At 51.6% G+C, this 16,611-nt stretch overlaps 5 protein-coding genes across 5 annotated transcripts; 2 read left to right on the top strand and 3 right to left on the bottom strand.

Annotated features, from left to right (window-relative positions):
- Positions 1-172: 172 nt before the first annotated feature.
- On the bottom strand, positions 173-773 carry CKM354_000942500 (uncharacterized protein; the record flags this gene model as incomplete). The annotated part of the gene is made up of 2 exons (XM_044804847.1): positions 173-558; positions 614-773. The coding sequence occupies 2 exons, from the start codon at positions 771-773 to the stop codon at positions 173-175; spliced, it is 546 nt and encodes a 181-aa protein (XP_044660782.1).
- Positions 774-6,177: 5,404 nt separating this feature from the next.
- CKM354_000942400 (uncharacterized protein) lies at positions 6,178-7,605 on the top strand (the record flags this gene model as incomplete). The annotated part of the gene is made up of 2 exons (XM_044804846.1): positions 6,178-6,520; positions 6,575-7,605. The coding sequence occupies 2 exons, from the start codon at positions 6,178-6,180 to the stop codon at positions 7,603-7,605; spliced, it is 1,374 nt and encodes a 457-aa protein (XP_044660781.1).
- Positions 7,606-7,991: 386 nt separating this feature from the next.
- On the bottom strand, positions 7,992-8,957 carry CKM354_000942300 (uncharacterized protein; the record flags this gene model as incomplete). Its single annotated transcript, XM_044804845.1, has 1 exon — positions 7,992-8,957. The coding sequence occupies one exon, from the start codon at positions 8,955-8,957 to the stop codon at positions 7,992-7,994; it is 966 nt and encodes a 321-aa protein (XP_044660780.1).
- A 462-nt stretch (positions 8,958-9,419) lies between these two features.
- On the top strand, positions 9,420-11,943 carry CKM354_000942200 (uncharacterized protein; the record flags this gene model as incomplete). The annotated part of the gene is made up of 6 exons (XM_044804844.1): positions 9,420-9,507; positions 9,560-9,611; positions 9,699-10,333; positions 10,389-10,520; positions 10,642-11,152; positions 11,238-11,943. 6 exons carry the CDS (start codon positions 9,420-9,422, stop codon positions 11,941-11,943), a joined length of 2,124 nt encoding a protein of 707 aa, XP_044660779.1.
- Positions 11,944-15,015: 3,072 nt separating this feature from the next.
- Positions 15,016-16,143, bottom strand: CKM354_000942100 (uncharacterized protein; the record flags this gene model as incomplete). Its single annotated transcript, XM_044804843.1, has 4 exons — positions 15,016-15,362; positions 15,411-15,880; positions 15,936-16,060; positions 16,120-16,143. The coding sequence occupies 4 exons, from the start codon at positions 16,141-16,143 to the stop codon at positions 15,016-15,018; spliced, it is 966 nt and encodes a 321-aa protein (XP_044660778.1).
- Between the last annotated feature and the right edge of the window lie 468 nt (positions 16,144-16,611).

The raw sequence follows: 16,611 nt of genomic DNA, 5'->3' as shown, positions 1-16,611 counted from the left end.
GCTGCAATTGAGAGCGTACTTGATATGCTTTGAAAGAGTTTCTTTACTTGTGCTGTATGCCGGACTAATGCTACCAAAGATGCATCAACTTCAACGCCGCCCAAATGCTCCTCATTGATTCGCTTGCTCCCATGTGCCAAATTGCCGCCACAATGTAGAGGGCCTCAATATCCTAAACACATCCAGAGAGGCATGGGAACGTCCAGTGCCACACCTCTTCGTCCTTCTTTGCCTTTTCGCTGCGCTTTTTCTCGCCCTTTGAGCGAATCGAGCTGGCTGCAGAGCTTGTCAGCCCATGTTCGGAGCTGCCGGTGACCCATGGGTATGCTGACATCGATGAGACGAATTCTCGGGTTGAGCGCTTGCTTGCTGTCGAGGTCGCACGGGAGGAGTTGTTCGATTTCTTCTCGGAGCTGTTGGAGCGAGAGAGGAATGATGTGAAGTCTCGGCGGGTGCTGGATGCGGATGTCTTTTGCGAGTAGGTGGAGCTGGCACTGTCGGATTGCAGAGCTGGGTGGAGCAGGTGTTTGGTTGCGTAGGTTGAGGTTGTTGCTTGGACTGGGGTGTTGTCTGCCATGCCGGACTTGTGGAGGTTGGATTCAATCTTGCGGACGAGGAATTCCATTGTGTGGTTGATGGTAGTTTGGAGAAGTCTCGGTGAGAAGAGTGTTGAGGATTGTTTGCTTGAGTTTGTGTTTGCTGATCTGAGTGATGATTGTTGTTGCTGGATGATGAAGGTAACACAGCAGGGAAATCAGGCTCGCTTTATACATCACAGTCCTCGACTTTGGTGCGTTGATTGCAACGAAACAGGAAGGCACACGTTGTCAGCCTTGCCAGGCGGAGTATCAAGCCTCACAAGCCATATCGCTGATAGCGATAGCCGTTGCAGAAGATCGATTGGTGCAACAAGCGTAGCTTCCCACGTGTACGCTCGTGGTCGCCTTGTGGCTGCTTCACATATCAGCCCTACAATGCTTCGAAGCTGAAGCTTGAAGAGAAGTGGCTTGCTGAGCAACGTGGCAGGCGGTGATAGTAGTAGCTGAGCCGCGACGATGGTATTGGTCCATCGCGCAATCCGTAAGCCGTGGCTTACCTGATCCAGCAACCAAACTGCATGCGGGTGATGCACTGATATACAAGGTTTTGACTAATGCGCTTTGATTTGGGTATGGCCAATGATAGGTATTTGAGGCGTCTCCATCGATTGATTCAAGCCTTTGCACGTGCGGTCTCGCGTCAAATTGCTGTGCCTCGTGTTCTCGGTGTCTCCGCTCACCGCGAATGTCGACAGCGGCACATTTGGAGAGCGGTATACCAATGACTTGGACAGAAAGCTTCGTGCTGCAGAAAATGGCTGGCGCTCCACTTTGGACGCGTATTCAATGTGAATTATGGCACAACGTGCTTTTGCTTCTTGCGTGTGCTCTGTCTCTGCTGCACGTGTTCCGACCGTGGAAGTGTTCCCCACCCAACATTCGATGGATATAATCTCGTACCCGCTTGCCTGACTGCGCAGCTGTCTGCAGGTGAGTAACGACCAACATGGTGCGAAGTAGCGTCTGTCTCTCAGTCAGTTGCGAAATTGGAGATTTGCACGCCGCCGCAATCTGCTTACTTGCTCGTAAGCATTACTCCGCCACGTCTATGCCCTCATGACGAGATGGTTTGCGAGGACTGTGGTGGATATGCGACAGTCATAGCGTTTCCGCTGCTTCTCTCGCTCTGCCTCGACTTCCGGTTCGGGCAATGGGGTCTCCCTGATGCAGACGCTCTTGAGTAGTGAGGATTTCTCATTCAGAGATGATGTGTCTGAGTCGGTAGCATTGCTAGTGCAGTTTCGGCTGGTCAAAAGCTTCTTGAACAGTGCCATTATGTCGAAGTGTGGTTATCTGGCGTTGGTTTTTTGGGTTCAAATGCTCGATAGATTCTAGAATTCAGTCTGGGCAGAGAAATCTGATCTGGCCACATTGAGGTCAACAAAGCGTCTTATATCTTTACTCGCCCGCATTTCACTCGGACTGTGTGCACCAAATGTACGGAATGCTAGTCCGCAGACGAGGCATCCTCAAAGCTCTTTGTTGATCCATTACCGCTATCGACAGCATACTGGCTGTGATCCTGATGAGAGGTAATGCGAGGATCCAATCGCTTGTATGGCGTGCCTATCGCCAGACTGCAGTCGTCAGTAATCTCGAGCCATCGGAATGGATGCCTACGCTGTAGATGTGTTCCTCATGGTGAAGCTTGCAGACTGGAAGGAGTGTGTCAGGAAGGAGGATTTCAGTCCGTCCAGCTGACTCCGAGTGCCGAGGTTCACTCCGCTTCATTCCGATCTCATGCCGTCCACCGGCCCTTCCATCTGCGATTCACACCTTCCGTGGTCCATCGAATGCCATGGCCGACCGCACTCCAGCCAGCAGACGCAATGGCAAGCTGGCTTCTTGCGAGCCATGCAGAAAGGGCAAGATTCGTTGCGATCATACAGTGAGAAAAACAGGTACTCACGCGCAGCTCAATTTACTCATCAACAACACCTAGCGCCCGGTGTGTTCGCGCTGCAAGCAACGAGGTCAGATAGCGAAGTGCTTCTATCACCCGGCACCTCTTACGAAGCCCCGATCGCCTGCAATCCAGAACACTGCATCAAGAATCTCCAATGAGATCTGGAGACCCTCAGATCTTCCACGGGATAGAACCGGACCACCCGAGCGAGGATGCGATAATGTCATCGAGCACGCGCTCCGTGCAGAGAACGAGCCCGATAGAAGGCGAGCGCAATTCGAAGTCCAGGAGACTACCCACAAGCGCCATCTCGATGAGACGAAAGAGATTCTGCAGCAATTGCGCCCCGTCGAGGAAATTTCCAGACTAATAATAGATAGATAATTCTTATACGCCGGTCTACCTCTTTTAACTAGAGTAAGCAGCACGCTCTATATAGTTCGGTCGAGGGAAAAGCCTTCGAAAACCCCTCGCGTTCTCTTTTACTTTGCAGTCTGCGTAGCCGCTTCCTTCGTTCCTGTTTTCCTTCGGACAATACTAGGTTTCTAGCGAGTCCTCCTCTCACCAGGTCCTATCCTTTCCCTTCTCTCTTCCCCTTCCCTCCTATACCTCTGTTCTGGCAAGTGAGAACTGCTCTAGGATACCTTCTTGGATTAGCCATTTGGCCGTAGCATGCAGTCCTCTTTTTTTGTGTTTGCTAGGTCCTTCCAGTTTGTAGATCCTCCTTCTTGGAACAAAAGGTGTCTTCTCTCCCTCCACCTGGGGCAGAATATGCATACATGTTTTGGTGTCTCATGCCCCTGCCCACATTCGCAGTCTGGTGTGAATCCTGGGACTCTCCTTTTGGTGAGGTATTGCCTCATCCCAATGTGCTCTGTCCTCAGGAGTGTGACCATTGTGCTCTCTGGTCTGGTAAGTCCTTTGTGCAGGCTTGGTCCTATGGCAGAGGAGGTGGTGGTTCTCCATGCAGGTGGCTGTTCTCCTCCTGCCCTAGCCCTTCTTTCTTCCTTGTCCTTCTCCCACTTCCTGTCCCACTGGTGTTTTGCCCACCATGCCTTGCAGCCTGGGTGTGTCTGCATTGTTGTCTCTTGGCCTTGGACCAGCTGGAGGATTTCCTCCTGTCTGGTTTGGGTTGGTGTTGCAGGGTTCCTTGTTCTCCTTCCTGCTTGTGCTTGCCTCTGGATCTCCCTGCACCTGTCTTTGATGTATTGGTATGCAGGTTGTGTTTCTTGCTTTTTGGATGCTTGTCTGGCTAGGTCTTGGGTGTACAAGTGGAGAGGAGCAATGTTTGCTTCTCTCTCTAGGACAGCTGTTGCAACTGACTTGTATGCTCCAGTAATGTTCCTCAAGGCCTCCCTCTGGACCTTCTCAATAGGCTTGGTGAGGTTCCTGCAGTAGCCTTGTGTGCCCTCTGGGCTGGACCAGACTTGGCAGCCAAAGGTGATTGCTGGCCTTACCACTGCTGTATACAGGTGTCTTGCTCTTTGGAATGATGCTCCCCATGTAGACTTGCACAGCCTCTGGAGTGATTGCATCTGGTGGGCTCCCTTTGTTGCTGCCTGTTTGATGTGTGGGCCCCATTTGAGCTTGGTGTCCACCCATACCCCAAGGAGCCTGAGTGAAGGCAGTGGTTCCCCATTAAATCCCTGGATTTGGACTGTAGCCTTGAGGTTGTGTTTCCTGCTCCTGGTGAAGTGGATGAGCTGGTACTTCTGTGGTGCAAACTCTGCCCCATGTCTCCTTGCCCATTCTTCACATTTCTGGTGGGCTTTCTCCAGTTGCCTGCAGTTTTCCTCTGTGGACATACTGTATGTGAGGATGTTGGAGTCATCCACAAACCCCATTGCTGAGGTGTTCCCTTCATGCAGTGTTGGGAGCAGGGTAGAGGCAAAGAAGAGGAAGAGGATTGGGGATAAGGTGGAGCCTTGGGGGATTCCTGTGTTCTGGGGCCTTGGCTGGTCCATGAACCCTCCTAGCCTCAGGCAGGTGGTCCTGTCTTGGAGGAATGATTGGATGAAGCCAACAATATGTCCTGGGAAGCCTTTTATTCTGATGTTGTGGAGCAGCCTCTGGTGGGAGACCTTGTCAAATGCACCTGAGATGTCAAGGCAGAGCATTGATGCAACTGCTCCAGGCCTAGTCTTCCAAATGGTTCTTACTTGTTCAGTAATAAGGTCCAATGCTGAGGTGGTAGACCTGCCAGGCCTAGCACCCATCTGTTCTTCTGGGAGGAGCTTTCTGTCTTCAGTCTCTTTGGACATCCTCTTGGCAACTATAGCTTCTAGGACCTTTGCAATTGTGTTGAGCAGGGCAATTGGTCTGTATGCTCCTGGCTTTGTGTAGTCTGGTTTCTGTGGTTTCCTGAGCACCACTGTGGTAGAGTGCTTAAAGGCTTTAGGGTGGTATGCCATCCTCAGGCATGCAGTGAAGAGTTTAGCTAGGATTGGGGCAAGTTGTTCCCTGCATTCTTTGAGCAGGAGGTTTGGTATTTGGTCAGGTCCTGGGGCCTTGTTGCTAGGCAGTTTTCTGAGGACTCCTTCTACCTCCTTTAGGTTGACCTCCACCTCCATCTGGAATTGGGGTGGCAGTTGTGTGTGTTGAATGTCACTTAGGTCTGCCTCCCTTGGGTTTGGGAAGAAGTGTTTTGCTAGGATTGCAGCCTTGCCCTCGTTGGTGTCTCCATTATGCTCTGTGTTAGCTAGGCTTGGGAAGTGTGGCAGTTGGTGCCCTTGGTTTGCTCCCTCTCTTGCCCATTTGGCCATTTTCCAGATCTTCTTAGGGTCCTCTGTAACCTCTTTCATTAGTCTTCTCCACGCTAGGTTTTGCTCTCTCCTCACAACCTTGCTCCTGGCATGTGATGCCTCAAGGTATTGTTTGTGGCTCCATTCTGTCTTGCTGTTCCTCCATTCTCTTCTCCTTCTCCTTGCTAGCTTTGTAGCATCCTTGCACTCCTGGGTCCACGCCATCTTTGCATAGCCTGATGGTCTGGCTGTTGGAACTGTCTCCTCTATAGTTCTCTGGATGGAGGATTGTATTCTGCAGGCTAGGGTGTCCAGGTGTTCTCTTGTGTCAAGTGGGAGTTGACTGAGTTGGTCAATGTCCTGGGCTATAAGGTCCTTGACTCTGGCCCAGTTGGCGGCTCTCCACTGCTTTCTCTGGCCTCTTCCTGTTGGCCCTTGGAGGTTGATGCAGAGGGTTGTCCTGAGAGGGATGTGGTCAGAGCTGTGTGTTTCCTCTGGGAGGGCTTTGCATTCCTGGATCAGGTTCTGGAGGGAGAGGCTGACAAAGACCAGGTCCAGTGTTTGGCAGCTGGCCATATGTCTTTCCCATGTAATTGTCCCTGGTTCTAGGGCCAGCTGCAGGTGGGCCTCTGCAGCTGTTGCAATGAGTTTGTCTGCCATATAGTGCTGGGTCTGGGTCAGACTAATAATAAGGTATGCAAACGAGGCACAGGTATCTCTCGTGCCTGGCCCACTGCTAGTCCATGCTGCTTTGACTCTCTCTGGAACCGTAAGCAGGTTCTCGCTTCAAGAAGGACAAGACTGCATGGCAGGAATCGATGTTTTGGCCGGGAAGATCTTGCAATCGACGACTGCCAAGGTGAACATAGAACCCGATCTTCACTATCGACAATTCGTCGAACTTTTCACAGGAGACAATCTTCGCTTGGAAATGCTGGGCCTGATGTACACCATCGCCGCTCGAGCTCATGAGAAATGCCTTACAGACGAATCTGAGCAAGATGATCAATTGTTGCGGGGCTTATTCAAGGCTTCTCAATCATGCCTGTATCTCGCGCGCGAGCTAGCTCCAAGTGTGAGTGACGTTATGGTGTGGTTGTCGTTCGAGCTTACGCGATTGTACACAAATGTGCAGGGAGACTCACATCCGAACGTGTGGAGATCAATAGGCGATCTCACATCGGACGTCTACATACTGGGCATCCATCGCGAATCGAAGGTGGCCAGTGGTACACCCTTTTGGCTTGCAGAGTGTAGGAGAAAGAGTTGGGCGGGTGAAACCACACGTCTTTTTCTCTCATGAGTTCACATACTGACAACTTCTCCAGTCATTTACCAGTGGGATAAATTCAGCGCGAAGCTTTTCGATCGACCGCCAAGGCTCTTATCTCGCTTCTCTGACTGCGAGCTTCCATTGAACCTCAGCGACCATGAGCTGTTAGGAGATCCTGTCACTTTGCAGGAAGCAAGGAGCCGACTGACGCCTACTGGTTGGAATCCGGACGGCTTATACTGCAGTACTACTTGGTGCCGCATGCGATACATGGCGAGCGTGATCCAAGAAATGATCATCGTGCACGACTATCAGCCCGTCACGGATCAGTCTACTCGTGAACTACTGATGCTCTACGACCAGTTGAACGGGTTTTGGGACTCCATCCCCGAAACTCTCCGATACAAGCCCGAGGTCTGGCATACAACAATTCCTCCCAGACAATGCCTGATGTTGGCTGTCGTGTATTTGCTTCACCTCCAAAGCAATTTTCGCATTCACCGCAAGCTGATGAGATCAGACCCTGTTCACGCGGAGAAGGCTTTGGAATTCGCAAGTCTCATTGTGGGAACTGTCAACCATCTCTCACAAGTACGTGATCGCAGTGTCTTCCTGCGATTCGACAACTCGTACGTCATGCTGGACTATGGGCTGTCCGCCGCCGCCATGATGGTCGAAGCCGTTTCACGGAAAGGTGGTCAAAGCTGGCCCCAAAGCATCAGTCGCTCGAAACTCATTCGCGAATTATCTGTGCTTGTGTCCAATCTGGAGAGCATATGTCAGCCCGGAGAGTCGAATCATGCAGTTTGCACGAGGGCTGCTCGAAAACTTTCAAGGGCGCTGGATGAGATCCTTGATCCTGACACAACCACAATAGAAGACGGGCATTCGAGAAGAAGTGCTCCGGTAGGCACTGGAGACTCATCGGCTCATACCACGGCGACCTTTCCACCGAGGACAGATAATTTGGAATCAGAGATGATGCCTGGAGAGCATAATGGTCTTGAAGGACTCGATTTCTCAGACCTGGATTCTTGGCTCAGGAGTGTCGACTGGACGGAAGTTGGCGCAGACTACACCTTTTAGATCGTGAGCCCCCGGAGCCGCCTTGCGATCGAGCACTAGTACTTCTTCGTCTCAGGCGGTCACTTCACTGTTGGCGTGTGAAAATGTTCGTACGATGCAGTGCTGGAGCAACAGGACATCAACTTGCCCGACGGAGCTCTAATGTCCAGGTTCGATCATCAAAGGCGAGTAAGATGCGACTCTACTGCTTGTATAATGCTATACATAGACAACCCCACCAATCTGTTCAAATTTGAATACAAGAAGTTTGCCCTATTCGTACACTGTTTGTACAAATTCGCCGCTTATGTGGTATCATGCTACACCAAATCATCAAGGCCGTTATCACATAATTCCTGTGGTCCAGAAGACTGGCACTCCGCTGTCCTACATTCCCTGTTCTGACTTTATACAGTGGCTTCCTTGTCTGTCTCTGGCTCTTTCTCTACATCCGACTCATGGTCCACCGCATTTTCATCATTCTGTTTCTGCTCTTTGATCGCCACGTCGAATGTTTTGCGCTTACTGCTCCCATCAGGAACATGGAAGCGTCGATCCACGCGCACAGCGAGGAAGAAGTAAAGGATAATGATCTCCAACACAAAGAAGAAGACATAGAAGCAGGCCTTCGAGTGGTACCAGGCGGGGTTGTTGATTGCCCGCGGTGCCTGCCAATTGACACCAGCCTTGAACCCGGCTCCAAGAGTGCAAAGTATGCTGGAGACGACCAGTATCAGACTCTTCGCCGTCATGCTACCAGCTCCGAAAGTTTGCGCATTCTTAGATTTCGGCAAGGCCCATGTGAGTACAAGAAGCACAAGCGGCAGAGCAGCGACCACTAGTAACCAAGTAATGGCAGCCAATTGAATATCGCGACAAATTGTTCTGAGATGTGTATCCAGAGTGTAGAAGCTGAGGACGATGAAGACAATAACCAGTACCAGTGCCAACGCTACCAGAGAATATATGATCTTGAACAAGAGTCGGAAGAGAGGATGCCAGCCGATCTCAGGTTGTCGAGCTCGAATGATTCGTTGGACGAAGAGGAGGTCCACGATGTATACAATGAGAATGCCGGCGTTGACAAAGATCATCGAGGCAATCGAGAGCGAGACATTTGTCGGATGATATGCGACTCCTATTCGTAGTGAAAGTGTCAAGATTCGTGCCATCGAGAAGCCGAATAATAAGCCAGAGAGTAAGAATTTGTGGCCTTTTCGTCTGTTGAGTTGTAGGATTGTCATGTTGCCTACTGCGGATCCGACGTAGAAGACCAGAAGTACTGAGGCTATTGGGACGTCTGGTATTGGCATGGCTCTTCCACCTACGCCGGCTACCTTTGGTGGATAGGGAGGCCCTTGTGATTGCTCCATTGTGTTTTGGTGTGTGTAACGTTGCTCGTGAAGTCCTGTGTAATGCCTGATGCTGTCTGAATGCTGTCTGGATACAGCTGCAGTCGTGGTGCTACTTGAACACGATATACAAAGCCATCACTTACCGTTACATCAGCTGCCACGGAGTTTACACAGACCGCTGGCAGCGCTAGAGACGTCGAGACCCTCATTACATCCGTCGCGAGGCGCCATCTTTGTCTCGCGATGGTATGATTGGCAAAAGGTTGGCAGAAGGCGTCGAGTTAGTGTTGCTTCTTTCGTCCGCGCTTCGTCCGAAGCCGCAGGAGGTCGCGACATGGCGTCATGCGGCTGCTCAACATTTGATTCGGATTCTAAGCGAATTGATCCTTTTCGTTTGGCTGCTCGCGCAAAAGACCGAAGCTCCGGACGACAGATTTCTTCCGAACCTCACCTTCGTCCGAAGCCATCGTCGCAACAACAATGGAGCGCGTGCACGTCGGCGGAGGGAGCGAATCTCCACAAGGCGACCTCAAACGCATTCGCAAAGGCACCAAGAGCTGTGTTGAATGTCAGTATCCGCGTCCCAATTGTCCGACGTGACACTCATGAATCACCACCAGGCCGACAGCGAAAGGTCCGCTGTCTTTGGGCAGATGAGAGGGACAGTGTTTGGTATGTCTCACGAGGACAATAATGTGCAACGCACATACACACTCGGGAAAATTAGTGCGGTCGTCCGTACACTACTGATCGCCATAGCACCCCGTGTCAGCAACGTGGTCGAAAATGCGTACCGCAATTGTACACCCGCCGCAACACCACCACGAACAAGGTCAGCTCGAAGGATCGGATAGCTCGTCTGGAGGCGCAGCTGGCCAATATCACCGCGACTGTACAAAGCAGATCGCAGACTTCACCTGGCAGAGCGACCAGTGCTGCGAGTGAAACCACTGGACCTGTGTTCGATGAACATGAATCCGACACGGATGAGCGATTGATGCAAGTGGGATCGCAGCCGCCAGAGCATCTTCGCATTTTATTCGACAATGCTCTGATAGGTCCTGATGAGCGAGGGCCCGACTTTGGGAGCCGCTCTCGAGAACGGCCTCCTTGTTCAACTCGCTACCTTGATCAGGCGCGGGCAAAACTGCAGACACTTGTGCCAGCGAGAGATGATGTTATCGCTGTATCCTCCTACGCTGTGCCATGGATGAGCTTGTACTTTGAGCTTTTTCCGGCGACCTCGGCAACCCCAAATCGTGATGAGATGGTGAATCAGCACGAACATATGCTGAAGCCGGACGCGGATCCTGTGAAAATTGCATCATTCTTGCTGTCGTTCGCGATGACGGCGAGGCAGATCCCAGCTGATGAGCATGCAACTGTCCTGCCGGGTGAGTATACATTGTCTGGCATCAGACTCATCGATGCGTCTGACAACCGGAACAGGCATCAAGAACATCGACAGCTACGTCAAGTCGGTGATGGCGGTTGTAGAAGCTGTAATAGTCTCCCATACAGGTATTGCTTCGACAGTGGAAGGCATGTCTGCTACTATACTATACCTACGGCTTCAGTTTGGTAAGTGTGCTCTCGAGATGGACCTATGGCACTCCACAGCCATGTTACTTCATGTCACGAAAGGGAACAGGCACCATGGCGTTCAAATTTCCGCATTAACACACTGATGTTCAATCACCAGGTTTTGGGCAAAGCAGACCACTATGGCTCACCCTACGGAGAATTGTAGCTCTAGCAGAGCTCAGTGGCCTACCACGTGCTTGGGACCACGCACAAAACGACAGCGCTGGGCGAGCAGTCGACCCCATTGTGCCGTTGTCTGGCACCACCAGCAAAGTGGCACTCTGGGAGACCATTTGTGCCACTGATCGCCTCGCTAGCATGATGTTCAATCTACCAGCAGCGACTTCGACTCGCAAATTCCCGCCTAGGCAAGTCGTTGACACTAATGGAATGGTTCACGTGCAGCGTTTCATGTTCCAGCTGGCCGGCATCTCAATGCATGTGACTGAATTGGATGAAGGCTACATGTGTGGACAAACAGTAGAGACGTTATACGACAAGGTTCTTGCTGCGGACAAGGAGCTCCGAGCATTGAAGTCACTCACACCGGTGGACTGGTGGCAAGAGTCTGCGCAATATCTCTCTGCGTCTCTGATGGTTCAATTTTGGCACTGCTATTTCACTGCCAGGTACGAACTTTTGGTGGCCTCGCCGGCTGCCCTGGCAATATATGCTGTGAAGATTGTGAAATCGACCGTTTCTGACACATTTTAGGGTACATCTCCACACAGCAATGGCACAGGACGAGCACGATCAATATGCCTACAGCCGTATGCAATGTCTCGAAGCCTGTCATGCTTTGGCCCGACGATACTCCCATGTCCGACGTGCGCTTCCGTCAGGATTCTTTCTCTGCAGGATAGTGGACATGCAGGTCTTCACTGCCGCGGTTTACCTACTGCTCTCATCATTTGACAGCAATCTGCTGCCGAGGCATGACGAGGGGTCGCGTCTCCGCAGTGTTGAGCAAATCATCATGACTATGGAGTTTGTATCTGGACAAGCAGGCAGCGACTTCGCGCGAGATGCTGCTGCTGCGCTCAAGGGATTGATTGCACATCTGAGCAAGCCGGCGAACTCGAACGAGCCAGGCTTGACTCTGCGAGTTCCACTTCTGGGAAGTATACATGTCGGCCGCCGGTCAGAAGGTCAATCGGCTAAAAATTCAGAGACCAATGCGCAACCATCGGCGATGCCCATCTCTGGCACGAATGTCATTTCGAGCACCGGTCACCAGATCACAGATCCATTCTACGCTGCTACTTCCTATCAACCCTGGATGCAACTTGATGTTGGAGACTCTTTCCAGGATCCATTCTTTGCCGACGACACTTTACTTGATCAGTGGGCGAATATCAACAACACAATGCCGATGCTGAACGATGTTGAGATGTACGGCCAGGGAGTCAGGCATATCTAACAAGTGGCCCGGAATCATATCACAGGACGAAATTAACCGTGCGTCGCGATTGCCACTCTATGGTCAAAGAGCTTCGCTTCCTTCTGTGAAGGCAACTGCTGCCTTCGCGTTTTCTTTCTCTCTTCTGCAACCTTACGGATACGACACCGACCAACGCAAAGATCACGATCCATTGCCGACACGCGCTGTTGACCACGACACGTGCGAACAGTGCGTCTCAGGACGAGCCGAATACAGCATCGCCGACATCCTTACGGCGCTTCTTACGCAACCAGAGAAACCCAAGCTCACATGAAGCAACCGCGATCCTCACTATGTCGACATTGGAGAGCAACGCATGACAGACGAGTTCTTTGCGACATACGGCTGGTGAGAGCGGAGCACCACACTGTCTCAGTTTGAGTTCTCATCCGGGCGTTCTGGGAGCGCCAGGGTCTCGAGCCTGAAGAGTGGGACATGGTCCAAATGACAAAAAAGGCGTAATCTACTCAACAACGAGCTCAATCACTTTGAGAAGAAGATAGACCACAAAGAGTGGGGAAACATTGCGCTGTTCTTCACTCGCGCTATGGAAGGCGCTCATTCTCCGAGCGAATGGGTCGACAAACTCAAAGTTAAGATGCAAGAGAAGGGTTCGAGACGGTATGCGGTGTACAACCGACCAAGTGGCGCACAAGACAGCAACGACGAGAGCGCGGAGTCCGAATCGGACGGCGGCACTACATAAACACGCTCACCCGACTCTGCAGTGCAAGCAGCGACAACCACTACGACATCGAGATCAGATCAGCTGCAGAGGCCTGCCGGAGACCTCGAAGATCTTTCACAGCTCCAGAATGACGTTCAGACCGAGAGTGGTTTCCAATTTGAGAAGGAAACCCAAGAACCAGCACCTCCCAAGGAGCCCTCTCTACAGGGTCATCGCTGGATGAGCGATGAGAGAGTGCTACAGATGTCTGAAGCGGATCAAGTCCTTTTTGCTCAGCATCGGTTCAAGCAGTTGCCGGAGTTTCATGCCGACATGGACCTCGATGACATTCCACCGTCGCATCCACTGTTTCAGGCAGAATGGGACTAGTGCTTGGAAGACAGTTTCAGTGTCTGGAACTCAACAGGTCACCGGCAGGAGAGCTTACCGACACCTTTGTGCTATACTGCTCTTATGCGAACTCGTGGCTTCGTTATGATGTGTACTTTGCGTGCATGGGAGTACTCGTGGATGGTCGGCTACCGCGGTCCTTGTGTTGTCGAGCAGATGATAGAATTCTGGAAAACGATCGACGACCATGTAACGCTGCCCATGGGCATGCCTATCAACGCTAGCAGAGGCGACGAAATATTCGTGTGTTCGATCCTGCCGCCAACCGAACAATGTTCTGGATGCGGGAAGGCACATACTTTCATCCGGTTTGAGTATGTTCTCCAAATTGGCCTTCAACGTATAAGTGCCGCGGATTTTGAAGCTTTGGCACGCATTTCAGAGCGAAAAGGAGATGAATATCGTCCAAGTGTTTCTCATCTATGGAATGATGCTCTTAGCAAGCATCCACTGCGCTACGTTATCGAGTCTATGAAGCTCGACTCAGATCGAGTGCGCTGCACCACGGACAAATCATGCAAAGGCCATCACAATGCAGAAAAAACGGAAGCAAGGATGTGCGAGTTTTCACAATGCACCGAGTCGCGAGGATCACAGAAACGCATACTAGTGCCACACCTGCTCAATTACCTCGAGATCGTCAGCACACCACACCCTTGTCCGCATGAAGACTGCGACACCCGGCTTTGCTGGCCAGAGCTCTACAACCACTACGTGTCAGCGCACATGTCACCTGATCTGCTACCCGATTACGAGCACTCTGGACTATGTTTGCCTTGTCCAGGATGCCCATTTGGAATGGCTACTGCATCAACAGGGTGGGGAGGCACTAACATGGGCTCTGGTACGGGCTCCGGACTAATTAAGCAATACAAAGCGCCCGAGTGTTTTCGCTACATCCACCATATCGCAGCCTACCTTTTCTTCGGAGACACAGAAGATGGAGTAACATGTGCTTCGTGGTGGAGACCATGTTACCTAGATAGCGCAGATGTGGTTGAGTTGGTAAAGCCGCGGATGGATGGTGCAGTTGGCATTGTTGGTATGCATCCGATCGAGGCCTTCATTCATGTCTAAGAACTTCCTGCCGACTGATTCCAAGCGAACGGCAACTTTATACATCGGGCTCATATGCCATTGCTCGCAGTGTCCTTAGGATGGTCGCTTGAATGCATCAACAAGAAAGATAGAGGGTTGACTAAGAGCAACGAAATATCGTTGACTAGAGACGAGCTCTACGAGAAATTCAAAGCTCTCGACAAGCGCAAAAACGCCAGTCAGAAAAACTCAGAGCCTCGCGAAGATCGCCGGAAGGGGCAGAGACAGGACAACAAGAATGAGCGTCCCGGGCAACTTGGGTACAATGTCGACCAGATTGCACAAAAGCCGAGCCTCGGGAAGCCATGGGGACCGGATCTCAGCGCGATGCAGGAACAGCCCCGAGACGCCCCAAGATGACCGCATAATTGTGCTACACCTACTCAAGTGCACCGAGATTATCCAGGCACCACGCTCGTATCCACATCAGGGCTCCGATGCTCTCCTTAGTTGGCCGCATGTTTACCGTCGCTACGTGTTGAACCATGTCTCTGACAGCATGCTACCACTTTTCGAAAGGGAGCGAAGAGAGGAGAGAGCGCGAGAAGAGCAATCTCGCCGCGGTCAGGAGAGGTTACCGTCCTCCACCAGCTCGTACGAAGCTACCAGTTTACCACTGAGCATCCAAACACCGCATATGCCGACATGAAGCGCAACAGTCGATCCTGAAGCAGTCGGTCCAGAAGCGATCACTGAGGAGGAAGTAAGACAATCCCAGTCGATGTTTCTACGCAGTGTTGGTCGCATGCCTGGCGCAGACTTGGATGACAATACGATGCTCCAGCTGGAGACTCAGAAAACCAGCACCTTTGCAAGATCGTGGCTTATGTACAAAGATTTCGCCACGTATGTGTCGACTATATACCCAACAATGACTAGCTGCTCTCAGCACCACGGACAACAATCTTGTGCTTCTCGTCAACACCGAGCCACATCAAGTCGGGCCTGGAGTAATGGCCGGAGGCGTCCGCGAAAGTCTTCGTCTTCGTGACCAGACTAAGGTCCAAATCTGCAACTATGAGCTGCTCGTTCGGATTATCGGTTTTGCTCAGAATACGCCCGTCTGGCCCGATGATACAAGAGCTTCCTTGAATAGGAGTTCCCATGATTGGAGCCCCTGCTGTCCCCATTGCTGAAATGCCAGTCTCACTGAGCACAGTCGTTGTGTGCAAGCAAAAGGACTGTGATTCAATTGAATAAGTTTGTGAGAGGTTGCGACATCCTGCAGATAGGTTAGCCTTCGTTCGTGCCCAGCGCGACCCTTACAGACCTTCAATGGACATGGAGTAGAACCCCGGGCTGCCATCGATGAAACCATCGAGCGGCGGCCACGCTCCGACATGAATCTGTTCACTTTGCGACAACGTGTAGAACTTCAGGAGCGGCTGTATGTGCTCCCAGCAAGACAGTCCTCCGACTCGGCCGACTTCTGGGATATCAACAACCTTACTCAGGCAACTCTGAGCGCCAGTGGCATCGCCAAAGATAGTGCGTTCCATATGCGTGGGCTTCATCTTGCGTCGGGTCATTTTGATCTCGCCAGTCTCAGCGATCAACGCTTGGGCGATGTAGACAGATTCACCATCTCGCTCCGAGAAACCCAAGGAAACGTTGATCTGATTTTCCGCAGCAGCAGCACAAATACGCTTCATCTCTGCGCTGTCCACTTTTAAGGAGTTCTGGACATACTTAGTTCCAAGATCGAAGTCGACAGGACGGGACCAGATCCAGGCGGGGTACCTGTTCTCGACATTAGATATCAACTTCTGGTCTCGTGATTATTTTAGAAAGATACCCAGGAATCCAGCACTCTGGGAAGGCTACGAGCTTAGCTTCAGCTTCAGCGGCTTCTTTGATGATGGCGATTGTCTTCTGGACTGTGCCTTCCAGGTCAAGCCACACAGGCTCATGTTGCGTGACCTGCGTGCTTGTATCAGCGCATGCAATGTACAGTATTAGGGCTCGAACATATATATTACCGCAACGCGAACAGTCGAGCCCATTGTTGATTGATCTAAGTGCTTCGAACTTTGGAGCGCTGTCTGATGCCGGGCTCAGTCGTCAGGCCAGGAAGCGAGCACGTATTTCGAAGATCTCACACTCAGAATGATCGCAATCCTGTCACTGAGGGCTTCAAAGTAGCAAGAAGATATGCATGTTATCAAAGAGCTGACGGGGCAATTCCGTGATTAGCGGGGCATAACCCTAATCCGGGGTGGTCTTCAGGTCTAGAAAAGGCGCCTCCTTCCCCCACTTCATCTCTGTCGTATCTCTGTGACCCTGCATTTGGCTTTCCCAGACCACACTAACGTGCAATCAGCCCAGAAATGGCATTTGCCGGGTTCGAAGAGAACTTTGAAGATGATAAGACGGCTGACCAGATTGTCCTCCGATCGAGATGGGGCCTCGTGGATGCTTGCGATCGCCCTTCTCCGCTTTGCAGTCTTGTTGTCCCAGATCAAGCACGCGGA

The sequence above is a fragment of the Cercospora kikuchii genome, assembly GCF_019650295.1.
Source record: "Cercospora kikuchii DNA, contig_00006, whole genome shotgun sequence".
Taxonomy (NCBI): Eukaryota; Fungi; Ascomycota; class Dothideomycetes; order Mycosphaerellales; family Mycosphaerellaceae; genus Cercospora; species Cercospora kikuchii.
This window is presented reverse-complemented; position numbering and strand designations above follow the sequence as displayed.